The 13685-nt window shown below is 31.7% G+C and overlaps 1 protein-coding gene across 1 annotated transcript in view; it reads left to right on the top strand.

Moving 5' to 3' along the window:
- Positions 1-13685, top strand: part of FoxK (forkhead box K) — an 86393-nt gene that overhangs the window by 65435 nt on the left and 7273 nt on the right. The window contains exons 4-6 of the mRNA XM_072536862.1: positions 4767-5012; positions 8314-8459; positions 12119-12402. Coding sequence (XP_072392963.1) covers positions 4767-5012; positions 8314-8459; positions 12119-12402 — 676 coding nt within the window. The remainder of the gene's footprint in view (positions 1-4766; positions 5013-8313; positions 8460-12118; positions 12403-13685) is intronic.

Genomic DNA, 13685 nt, shown 5'->3' with positions numbered 1-13685 from the left:
ATCTAAAATTGTATTCCACAACATATCTCCTCAACTAAACAAAAATCCTTAGCGAATTGGTTTCTAGTACATACTCATAAAGAGTATACCAGAATAAAAGGAAACAGACAGTTAAGATTTGATTTCACGTATAGTGCGTCTGTATATCCGCTTATACGGATTTCACGTGAAATTTTATTTAACACCTTTATAAAAACTGAGTTTATTCTCGGCAAAATACAAAATCTTCATACGAAAGTTGCACTCTTTGCCTTTAAAATGTATCTTGATTTTTGTTGATAGGACAGTTGGATCAATTTTTACCGTCGAGCTGATACAAATTTTATTGAACATTGATTTCGCGCAAGTAACTGACTTGCAAAATTGACGGTGGCTTCAAGCGTTGTTTCTAAGAGAACGGTTCATTCTACACAAAAAATGCTTATAAACGTTTTTGTTTAAAATTGTCTCAGCTACATTTTTTATTTGAAACATTTTTTTCTACGGTGTACAGATTCTTGGTAAATCGATTTTTTTGTGTTTTTACCCCCCTACGAGGGGGGTTTTAGGGAAAAGCCCGGGGGTAAAAGTGGTAAACATTTTTACATCTTTTTTGGTGCCCCAAAATTAATATTCTCTGTAAAATTCAGCTTATTCGTATGATTTTTAGGGGTCAACTCTCTGACGACTGGACTATATTAATTCATGCTAAAGCTGACAACCTCTTTTGTCTCTGAGAATTCCAGAAACAAGGAAACTTTTAAGTATTTAGAACAGAGAACGGCCTTTCTTCGAAATTACTGATATAAGGTAGCACAATTTTGTCAACTTTGTGAAAACTAAACAAAGAGAGATACGAAAATATATGAATGAAGTTCAGGAATACTGCTATTATTTATATAGACATGCCCATAAATTACTGCAAATTCACTTTGTGCGATGATTGAAAAAAATTTCCATAAGTATTTAATAAACAAGAACGTAGTCAGATAAATGTTTTACATAGGAATTAAATTATGTCGAGTCTAAAGGCGGTTTTCCATTAAACGAACAGTTGAATTTATGTTTTGTGTGTGCTTTCTAAAACTTGAAATACAAAAAAAAAACTAAGACAAACCCAAAACTATTGTTGTTTTGTTATTATTAGTTTTGTTTTTTTGTTTTGGTTTGTTTTGTTTGTTATGCAATTCTGCTTACCGTAGATTGTGAAATAGGTTCACGATCTGGGTGCCTTTCACGAAAAAATCGGCATACTTCTTTTTGAGTCCGCATCTTATCGCCAATACCAATCATCACTAATATTTCAAATCCTATCACTTGCGGTTAAAGGCATTTTGTACAAAAAGTTGCAAATAATAAATTGCTTGAATAGTTTTCACTTAAAAGTACCTTCTGTAAAGCGTTAACAATACAGATTTGTACTTTAATATTTCCGACAATTAAAAAAAAATTAAAAAATACTGTAAATCATTAAAAATATTCTTATGGCTCAGGGGTTTGGATCACTAATAAAAGCTGTTAGATACAATGTAGATACAGCTAACCTGCAAATAATGTAAGGTGTTTTTAATAGTTTATTAAAGTAGTTGCATAACAATACGAAATTTCAGTTAAGGTGTAATTGAATATGTTGATTCTTCATTTATTATTTTGTAAGTAGCTTGGATTTTTTGCATTTTTGCCACCCTGTACCAATTTGAAGCAACGTATTATGTATTTTTGGAATCAGTTCAGCAAGGGAAATCTATAAAAAATGGCGATGACGTCATCATACGAAGTTAGTTCACCTGTATATTAGATTATAATTTGGAAAAATAGTAAATTATCGACTTCTTTCGGGAATTTCTAATAATTTAACAGGTTAATTAGCTAATAATGAATTTATATGTTACTTTATGGACACACGTGCGAATTTTCGCATTTTTGCCACCCTGTCCCAATTTGTCTTTTTTAACATTTTAGACATTAACAGTAGCTTAATTTCAAGAGGGAAGAAAAGACCCAAATTATTTGTCGTTTTGTCTAGTGTTGAAAATTGTTGGGCTACGGAACTGATTTTTGACTTTTGGAAACACAAAGACTACGTAAATTTGGACTGTACTTACTCAGAGTGGGACATCCATTTCACGGTTTCAGTAGTTAAAAAGTTCCGTGTTTGTTATGATGTACGGTAGCTTACAATGCCCTGATGCAGAATGATTCGAGGTTTTTTTATTTCTTTCTTTAATTTCTAAAAAAATTTCCGGTAAGCAAATGGTTGTATGTCACTCCGTATTTACAGTTTTTTGTTCTTCTAATGGAATTGTAGCCACACTTCCATTTTTCGATACAAAACAGGCAATTATTTTCTAGAAACACAGCGAGATCACGTGAATTGATACTTTTGCTTCGACTTGGAACATCCAAGGTTGTTCCGACGAGTTGTATGCTAATTTGATGTCCTTGGGATATATTAAGTGTTTCTTTGGTCCATGTGATATGTGATTTGATTTATCTGTTTCATATAGATATCCACGCATGATTAAATGTCCCTATATGTTACCTGTCGAACTTGGCATTATCATTTGTTGTCTTACATCAATGTTTTTTGCTGTCATTGATTTTGTCTTTCAACTTTCATGAAACTCATCAACAAGAAACCAAATTTAAATTCTTGATATAGTTCATTCGCTCTGCTAGGGAATATTTTGAGAGATTCATTGCCGGAAACACACAACACAAAAATTCCTACCTCACACTATTAATAGCTCAAATAAACTTACTGTTGCAGACTTACTCCATTAAAAAACGAAGAATAATCATAAATATTGGGAGTGCATATTCATGTATTTTCATGAAAAGCTTTCCATTTATAAATACTAATCTATAAACTATAATTTCAAAAATAAACTTTTGTTTTAATTGATGCTGTTTTAGGCAGTATTATTTTGTTAATATGTATGATAGAGGCATGTGAATATATTTTTCTAAGCATAGCTTTCTTATTGCGGGCTACGGACGGAATGCATTAATCTGGGAAATACAGTGAAGAATAAAAACAAGAAACGCAATGAAACGACAAATCGTGCTACCCTACCACACAATACATAAAGTAGTAAACGCAGTATCATGAGTACGTATGCTTGGTTGTATAGTATTTCCAGCCACTGCAAGTCGGTCAAAATTTGTGCAAGGTAGCAAGAAATAATTACTAAATTAACTAGGCAGTTGGGACTGAGATCAGCGCACCGAGTAAACTTAGGAATCAGATTTGTGCTTGACCAAATCTTACATCACGAAATTCAGTTTTTAGATCATAGATGGACCCATTTTTTTTTTCAATCGAAACGAAACTAAACAATTGCTCGAAACTGTTCCATGTTTTTTCGATTATTAAAAATGTTCTGAAACTGTTTTCTTGTGGCAAATTAAATATTATGTTTATATAGGATTAACCCACAACTGATTGTAATGGAATTTACATTTTATAATTGTTATTGGATGTGTCGGTTTTGGATATTTTAAAATAGTGAGTTGTTATTATCACCAATAGCTGTTTGGCGGTTATTATTTTCTAAATTTACAGATGACTTACTTGCCCTCGATCTTGTAGGCAAATAGCCATGATTTTAGTTGTAAATTCTGATTGTGGTGTTTGTAACCTAAGGATGATATCAAACTCTGATCGTTTTGTATATCTATGTATTCTTTGATTATGTATTGTGTATTGTATAATTGTAGACGCAGTGTATCTGACTTTCAATCCGCTAATGTTGATATATTCCTGTTGGTTACTTCATATTTCAGTATTGGTAATCAGAGCCTGTTACATTCTGCTGATGGGTTTGCTACACATTTTTCTTCAATAAGTAGGATGAAAGCTGTTTCTTGATGTTTCTCTTTTTATTTTCTGTTGCTTTCATGATTATTAATGCCTCTTTACATTGTACTATGTGTCAGGCATGTTTGCATATCTGTGATTTATCGAAGTTCTGCTTTTGGTGTATGTTTCATGCTCTTGTATCCTGACACTTGGCAGTCTTATGGTTTCTTCCTCATAAAAGTTGTTTCAATCAACGGGGTATTTTATCTGTGCAGTTCTTTGACCTCTCTTGTATGTTATTAAGTTTGCTTTTGAATAGATCTGTGTGTTTGTTGTTTTGATTGTTGTTGTGTTGTACTTATTTCCTATCCTCTTTAATTTATCTGACAAGCCATTTACATTATGGTATTGTTGTCATCTTTAAATACCTTCCAATGAGCGTTTTTGGATTGCTTATGGTGTTTTGTTGTTTCCTTTCTCCAATCTTGTGAATTTCTTTGTTTGTAAATGACAATGGGTAATCATTTTTTGTTAAAACCATTTTAGCAGGTTTTTTCTTCCTAAAATACATTTGCATTAGACCAGGTATTTTGGGCTCTTATAATGTAGCTTAACTTCATAAATGTCAGTAATTTGATAACTACAATGTTTTAAATAATTATTTTAATGCGCAGTAAATCCTAATTCTGATATTGTTTAATTATGTGATTATCCAACTCTATGTATAATACAAGCTTTAAATATTGCTAATTTAGTTTGCTTATAAGGAGTAAAGATTTGCTGAAAAATGTGACGACATACGTTTTTGATAGAATATGGGAGAAAATATAACGCAACTAACGGTATTCATTATGATTAACGCGAATTTAATGCGGCTTAACGTGAAATTAATTCATCATGATCCTATGAATTAGTAAATAAATATATAACAAAAGTATTGGAGAATGTTCATTTAAGTGCTTAATTTTTTATATTTCTTTTTTAGATGCCTTCCGTTGTGGTAAGCGAAGTACCATACGGAGCAAGTAGTAGCAGTAAAGATGATTCAAAGCCGCCATATTCTTATGCGCAGCTTATAGTACAAGCAATAGCAAGTGCACCCGATAAGCAGCTTACCTTATCTGGAATATATAGTTATATAACAAAGCACTATCCTTACTATCGTACAGCCGACAAGGGTTGGCAAAACTCAATTAGACATAACCTTAGTCTTAACAGATACTTTATTAAGGTGAGTTCAAATTAATGTAGTTGTTTACATTCTTATTCGTAAAATAAGTATTTTTTCATTTTGATAGCATATTTTATTAGGTATAGAAAATTGGATTTCCTGCATGTATGCTGTAGGTGTTTGCTACTACTGTATATAAAACCTTCTTTTTATACCGTCTCCAATTAAGGTTGGTAATAGTAGGGGTGTACTCTGTCAATTTTTGCTGGCTCTGAGCAATGCTACGCTCGTATGGGTATTTGAACTACTGTTATAAATTTTATTATATCATACTTCTTATGCTTTGCCTTTCCCGCCATAAGTAGTTCTACTTGTTCATTGGCGGACTAACATCTTTATGGAAGGTTGTAAGTTGTCACTTTTATCTTTTCCGCGGTCAGCCGATAATATTTATAATTTTTTATAAAAATCGTGATATAAGAAAAATGGAAAACTTAAAATCTCATTTTTCAAATGTCAATATACCGACCACATATTCTTTGAGAATATTATTGAGGTACTATAAAAAATAGTCGATTAATAGTTATATTCCACAGAAATAAGGTAAAAAGTAAACTTTTGGGGACTTTGACCCGGTCAGATATCTGAAAAGTTTTTTTGAGTTTTATGGACCTCAATAACCAAAACCTCTGTTTCCTGCAGTGGGTTCTACGTTTTGGAGGTTTTTAGACGACTCTGGTCAAAGGCAATATTTTTCAAATTTTGTATTTAGTTCTTGATCTTGCAAATGCCGCTAATTAGGTTTTTTAATTTGTAACCTTTGAACGACCCATCATAAACATCGGGTGTCAATGGGTACCAATATATCTACCTTGTTACCCATTGGGAGTCATAACGAAAGTTGGGAGCCAATGTAGAACAATAAAACTCATAACTTTCTTTGGGAGTCAATTGTTAGGCCTCGTATAGCTCAATCTCTGAGGTGTGAGAAGTATCTTATCTAAGTAAGTAGTCTTATCTTAGAACTAAAGATGAAAAATTAGTTTGGCTGGGACAAATAAACCAAGATATTAAATAATCATATTTATTATACACGAATAAATATAAAAATTGAAATTTTAATAAAATTAAACAAAACAAATCTTGCCTATAAGTAAATATAAAATGATACTTATGGCATCACTGCATAGCTTGTTGGCTTCAAATGATTGCAAAATGTAGTGGTTATTTGCTGATGTTGGCTTCAGAGGATAGCAGAATGTAGATGCCGGGATCGAGCCCGTTTTATTTCCGATCAGCTATTCGGCTCTGCATATCTGCTGAAGTTGTCATCCAATGTGTGTGGTGCACCACAAGGCTTTTATAAAGTTCCACCCAACAAGGCAGAACAGGAGAAATTGATTTTGCAAAAAAAAAATTAACCATGTGTTAGCCACTGCATAAATTTTAAAATATTTCCTTGCCATATGAAAATTTAAAATAATTACAATATTAAATACAAAATAGCAAATTGGCAACGATAAAATGGATATAATTATTATTAGATTAATTAGTTAAATTATAATAAAGATATACTAACTGCATATGGGACGAATTATAAAGTTAAAAGAAACATGTGCGGAAGAGGAGGTTATGTATGCATTTATAAAAAAAATCAAATCAAATTATAAAAACGCAGATATTGGTTAAATATTAAATATAACTTACCGCAAAAAAAGATTTAATATGTAAAATGAATTTTCAACTGAAGCATGCCTTTTATAGATAAACGATATTTAGAAAGAGAGGTTGATGTATACCATTAAAAGGAGAAAGTTAGAATATCTAGCATATATAATGAGAAACGGCACTAAATACAGATTACTGAAAATAATCCTTCAAGGCAAAGTATTCGGAAAGCGAGGAATTGGGAGAAGAAGAATATCATGGTTAAAAAACCTGAGGAAATGGTTCTCCACAACAACAACTAATCTATTTAAAGCATCAGTTAATAAAATAATATAGCCAGAATGATCGCCAACATTCGAAACGAAATAACCAAAAGAAGAAAATATTTAAAAAAATATAGGATTAGGAATTGTGGCAATGACAATGACAGATAAGTGACATGACAGAGCTCAGTCTATTGAAGTGAGGCATAGAAATCTGTGACGTAGAACAGACTGAAGTCAAATACAGCAAATATAACTGAAATAAATGAAGATGGAAAATGAAAAATAAATATTAAATAGGATATCTAGTTGATTGAAGAGTTGAATAAAAAATTGGACGCCAACTATTTTTAGAATAAAAATAGTTAAATAAAAGATAAAGTTAATAAACGAATAAAATCAAAAGTAATTGAAACAAAATAATTATTAAAAGAAAAATAACAAACGTGTGACGTTTATAACGTTACAAATTGTTATAAAAAAAAACAAGCCATGGATTTACAAAAAAAGTAACGTAAGTTCGTCTCTAATTGATGTAGGACAACTTTTTTTAATTTGTGATAAAACGCGTGGATGCATAAGTTAAATAAATATCTCCGTTCGTACTCCTTTCCCACTTTCCCCTAACGATATATTTCATGATGGTTTTAAGCTGACGGACACGATTTGAGTTTGTGCAGTCGTCCTCGTATTCCATTCTAAAAAAACTAATAAGTATTTTTGAAAAATTTAAATGCAGAATGAAAGAATACATTATTACTGAGGGCCAAAAGTCCCTGAAAACTTCTATAATGTTTATTTTAATAAGTTACAGGGGTGAAAAAAAAAAGAAAAATTTAGTGTGATTTTTAATTTAAAATATCTCATTCAAAAAAACTTTTTGTTTATTCTAAGGGACTTTCGGCCCTCGGTAATAATGTAATCTTTCATTCTGCGTTTAAATTTTTCAAAAATATTTGTTAGTTTTCTCAGGATTTGAAAAAAATCATTGCATTTAAAAAGCATTGTCCCGAAATTTTGCGCCTACGCTCTTAAGGATTGTTTTGAAGTATAATAAGGTAACCAAATCACCCATTTGAACTGTCCTTCTATATGCGTCTCTATATTCTTTGATTATATTTCCAGGTAATATCGATTCCAAATTTGCCAAGTTAAATCATGTAAATTGTGTGGACAAAAATTGCCCAAAAATGCATAAGACAAATACGGTAAAGATATAAAAATTAATAAACCTCAGGTTTTCTTAGTAAAGTTTGGTATTTTAGAACAAACAAAAAAAAATGAACACTACATCCGTACAATAGGCACGCTCCGGCAAATTCAACTGTTACAACATACAATTCTTCCAGTCCAAATAAAAACTAGTGCATATCCATCTCTACAAACCCTTCCAGATATAGCATTTCTGAAATGATTTTTAATAATTTTAGGTACCAAGAAGTCAAGAAGAACCAGGTAAAGGTTCGTTTTGGAGAATTGATCCTCAGTCTGAATCGAAATTAATTGAACAGGCATTTAGAAGAAGGAGACAGCGAGGCGTCTCGTGTTTCCGAGCACCATTTGGTTTAAGTTCCAGGTAATTATAGTTTATTATATTTTCATAAAACTTGTGGACTTATCACTAGCCAAAAAGGCCATAATTTTTTAATTTTTTACTTCTTACCAAGCTTCTGCCAATTATTGTTATACGTTTTCCAAACAAATTAAATGACGCTATTAAAGCTCATCAAACAAACTGGCTTTCAAATCAAGGTTGTTAGATATATGTTCCAAAATTCCTATGAAAATGCTTTTCTGGTGCTCTTAGAAAGATAGTAAGGAAATATTTTTTTAATATATAAATGTATTAGTTATTAGTTTTAAAATAAGGGTTGTTTGCCATTCCTGAAAAAAAGTAATAATATATAAATAAATAATTAAGTAAAAAGGACTCTATGTCTATAACTGTACTTAATAAAATTTTGTAGAACCGGCAACACGTTGTCTGGTCTTAAAGTTTTAAATTCAAGTCATCACATATAGTTTGATATATCTAATTGCTGGTAACAACAAAGAAACCTGTAAGTTGCATCTTTTTTGTCTTAGGACCTCATCATCATCATCAGTGGCATTACAGCTCGTTATGAGCCAAAACCTTCTTCAGAACAATCTTCCATTCGCCCCTGTCTCTGACAACTCTTCTCCATGCTTAAACTCCGATGGATTTTAGATCATCCTCTATGTCTATCTTGATACCTAAGTTATGGTCTTCCTCTGGCCCGTCTTCCCACTGGTCCTCTTCGGTCGAAAATTTTTCTGATCGTTGCATCTTCATCTCGCCTAATTACATGTCCTATCCATCGAAGGCGTGCTAATTTAATACATTTTACAACGTCAGATTCCCCAAAACTTCTATATAAATCAAAGTTGTAGCGTCTACGCCACAAACCCTGTTCTTGGAGTCCTCCATATATTTTCCTTAGAATTTTTCTCTCCAAACCTTTAAGGAATTCTTGGTCGTTGTGTGTAAGAGACCACGTTTCAGACACGTATGTTAACACTGGCCTTATTAGTGTTTTATATAATTATGGTAACTTTAATTTTTCTGGGTAGTTTTGGGGCCATATGTTTCCTCAAGCCATAATAGCACTTATTGGCAAGCACTATTCTTCTTTTAATTTCTTCGTTGACATTGTTGTCTTTGGTCAGCAGCGATCCGCCTAAACTTTTGAGTACGTTCAAATCAAATGAATTTTGTGGATCAAATGAATTTTGTGGCATCATTAGTTTAACACATTATTTTTAAAACTTTTTTGCCTCTTATCACTTTTTCGAAAAACTAGTTTTTTCCTAGTTGGCCATAAAATTACAATTAGTTTCTACGGATACAATAATTACAAACAGTTCCATCAATAATAGTCAATAATTTGAAGCTATCATTTATTGTGTGAATAAGATTAATATTAAAAATTTTGATATTACAATGGCCCACACATTTCATGAAATGGCAGATATGTATTTAATTTTGGGTAAGTTGGATCAGATTAAATTATGATTTCAATAAACTATCGGGAATATCGTAGGTGAATGTCAAGGAAATAATGCAGCAGCCGCAAGGCGTTGCCCTTGTAAAATATCCCAATCGAAATACACCCGATAGACGATTATTTCTGACCATTGATCGTCGTTTACGGGAAACGGGTACATTTCAACCGCAAGTTGCTGGCAATAGTGGTCGTCCAATAATGGATGCAACTGATAAATACATTTTATAAATCATTGAAGAAGTCCCTGGAACAAGTACACGGGTAATAGCTGCTCAACTAAATGTTCCTCACGTAAGGGCTTGGAGGCGTTTGAAGGATCAGCTGCTTAAACTCTATCACTTAACAACGATTCAAGAGTTATTGGTTGAAGATTATCCTAAAAGGATTGGATTTTGCGATTGGTTGTTAATGGAAAACACTCGAAATGTTAATTTTATTAGAAATATTTTGTTTACCGACGAGGCTACCTTCAGTAGAAATGGAATAACAAACCATCATAACGAGCACATTTGGGCCGACGAAAATCCTCACGCCAAAAAAACGACTCATCACCAAAGGACTTTCAAAGTTAATGTTTAGGGTAGGAATTGTGGATACTGGATAACAATCTAATAGGCCCAATATTTCTTCCCAACAATTTAAATGGTGATAATTATTTGCATTTCTTGGCAAACGATTTACAAGAGTATTTGGAAGAAGTGAATATTGCAATAAGGCAAAATATGTGGTTTCTACAAGATGGCGCTCCACCGCATTACAGTAATGAAGTTCGGGAATACCTTTGCAGGCAGTATCCTGGTCGGTAGATTGGAAGGGGTCATGACGCACCTATTTCTTGGCCACGCAGAAGTCCAGGTCTTAACCCCATGGACTTTTGCTTTTGGGGGTTTATGAAAGAGAAAGTGTATTCTGTAACAATAGAGGACGAACAACAATTGAAGGTTAGAATAATTGAAGCTGCAAATCAATTTCGCCAGAAAAATATGATTTTTCAGCGCATTCGGTTTTCTTTATAAAAACGATACCGAATGTGTATTGAAGAAAATGTGGGTCATTTTGAACATTTATTGTAATATCATATTTATAGAGGTTATAGACATTTTTTGTACTTGTGAATTCATTTAAGCTATTTATTTAAGGTTAATGTAAAGGGCTGTAACTCGATAAAAACTGTTTAAAAAAAAGATAGGAGTCAAAAATGTTTTAAAAATAGTGTGTTAAACTAATAATGATGCTACAAAATTCATTTGATTTGAACGTACTCAAAAGTTGGGGTGAATTTAGGGCTGCACACCCCCATTAAAATTTTTCTGTGCGCTTAGATTTTGTTGTTTCTTTTGTATGAAAAGTGCTTTCAGAACACGAAAATAACGTGTCCATTTTTATTTCAAAATGTCAAGTAGTTTAGGAGATTATGTAAAAAAACAATTTTTATTTTGTAACTTCAAAGGACTGCAACTTTTTTTGTGTACACTTTTGTACTAAGGTAAGTTGGATTCAATCAATTTATTTTGTCCCCGGAATGCGTGATTTAATTTATGACATTCCTTTTTGAAACACCCTCTTTTTTAATTTCGAGAAGTATAAAGAAATAGTAAATATTATGGATATAATATCTTTTATAAAAATAGATAGGTTTAGAAAGAATTTATCGCTCCACAGGCGTAAAGTCAGTGCACCGAAAGTGTTATTTATTTCTATATTGTACGCCACTGCGAAGTTATTATTTTATTATATATTTTTTTATTTTTCGGCAGTTTGTACATAAATAATGTATTCTTGTTTTGTAACGATAGTCATTTAAACTATAATACAAAACCACCATTTTATGTAGAGAATACATTTATGTGGAAGATATTGAGGAATTGAAAAATTTACTAAATTTACAATTTTGCTAGTGGCGCAAAATGTAGAAATAGATAACTATTTCCGTGCATCGCCATACTCCTATGGCGATAGCAAGCGTTTCTTTTATCATTTCATGTGTTTTAAACTACTTGAACCTTCTACAAAGTATAAAGAAATTTTTGTTTATTTTCAAATATTTCAATAAAGCACCCTGTATCTCATAACAGAGCAACCTTTTATCTAAGAGATTTGTGGTCAATCAGTATATTTTGAAATTAAGATTGTACACTTAAAGTATTTACACATATTAATATTTATACACATTTATACATCTATGCTAATAATATTTTTAACATTGTAGAAGTGCCCCTGCTTCTCCTTCACACGTTAGTATGTCGGACATAATGACGCCAGAGTGTTTATCGAGGGAAGGCTCTCCTACGATGGAGCACCTTGTTGATATCAGTCAGTCGGCACCAGGAAGTCCCGGTAATCCGGTCACCGCATATGCTGGCTCTGGAGGTATGATAGGTCATCAACAAATGTCTGCATTGGTAGGTGCCACTAAGGCTAGATTATTGTTGCCTCACCCTGTTGACAATATTACAGAAGTTACTACTTCCAATGGACAAGAATATAGAGAAGGTATATTTTGATTCGCACTTACATTTTAATTAGTAAATTGATAGAATTATAGTATTTTTCATATAAAAATGCGTGCACGTCACAATTTATATAAAGTGACGTCACTTATATTTAAAATTTCCAGAACGTCAACCTTAGAGTTCAAATTTTCCTAACACAGCTAATAATACGAAACCCATACGGAACTGCTCGATCTTTCATAGGCGTCAACATGGTATAATAATCAGAAAAATGTAATCATCATTATATTGGGAATTTTAGAATTATATTGATTAAATAACCAAAAACATTTGTTATTATTACTAATATAAATTGTATGAAATAACTTTTTAAGTCTAATATTCCACAAAATAAAATAATTTTAATTAAATATATTAAAAGTACGCAACTGATATGGGAATACTTACATTTTTTGACAGTTCAGCGTGTGGTAAAATTGTTTAAATTGTTGCCGCTTTTTTAGAGTAAGAATTTTGTTTATGTTTTGATTTCTTACACAATTTGATCATAATATATTAATAAATTGTATCTAGAAATACATATTAAATTTAGATAAATAGCTTTAAAAACTAATTATTGTTGTGGATTCTGATTGTGCTATGCCAAAACAACTAAAAATAGTCTGTAGAAAGCTAATAAGCTTTCATATAACATAGATTATTTTGAACAAGAAATAATGGCGGGACGTTTTTATTATTAATGCTCTAAAAGTGGTAAGTTTCAAATTTAGAATATATAATTTTGTGTTAAAATGTTAAAGTGTTTTCTTATGTATTTTAGTGTGTTGCAGTAATGTTAAAACTAAGTGTATTTACTGTTAATATAATAGTTTGACAAATAGTTGACATTTTAAAAATTCCTCACTTACTATCTATTCTGATGTTTTGGCAACGCTGTGGGGTTCTGACGTCGTAAATCTTGAATGACGTGCACGCATTTTTATGTGAAAAATACTATATATAAATTGTATTTAGAAATAATACTTCCAAAATATTTCAACACACAAAATCATTTTAAAGAATGGGATAATGAAGACTTTTTCTCGTGTTCGATTGTCAAAGGACACAGTACAAAATATGTATACATAAATTGAAAACATTTTAACATATCCCAGTCAAATTTTTATCCAACATGTTCTTTTTAATACCATTTGAGACTTTGGCGGAGTTTATAAGACTACGGTTAGTAAAACTGTACGTGTAAATCGGCCAATTTTTAATATTGAGACCTGTTGTATATCCGCACAAGATGAGTAAAATAAGAGAGTAAGACAAAAGTTATAC

This window comes from Diabrotica undecimpunctata, chromosome 7 (genome assembly GCF_040954645.1).
Source record: "Diabrotica undecimpunctata isolate CICGRU chromosome 7, icDiaUnde3, whole genome shotgun sequence".
In the NCBI taxonomy this organism is placed as follows: domain Eukaryota; kingdom Metazoa; phylum Arthropoda; class Insecta; order Coleoptera; family Chrysomelidae; genus Diabrotica; species Diabrotica undecimpunctata.
This window is presented reverse-complemented; position numbering and strand designations above follow the sequence as displayed.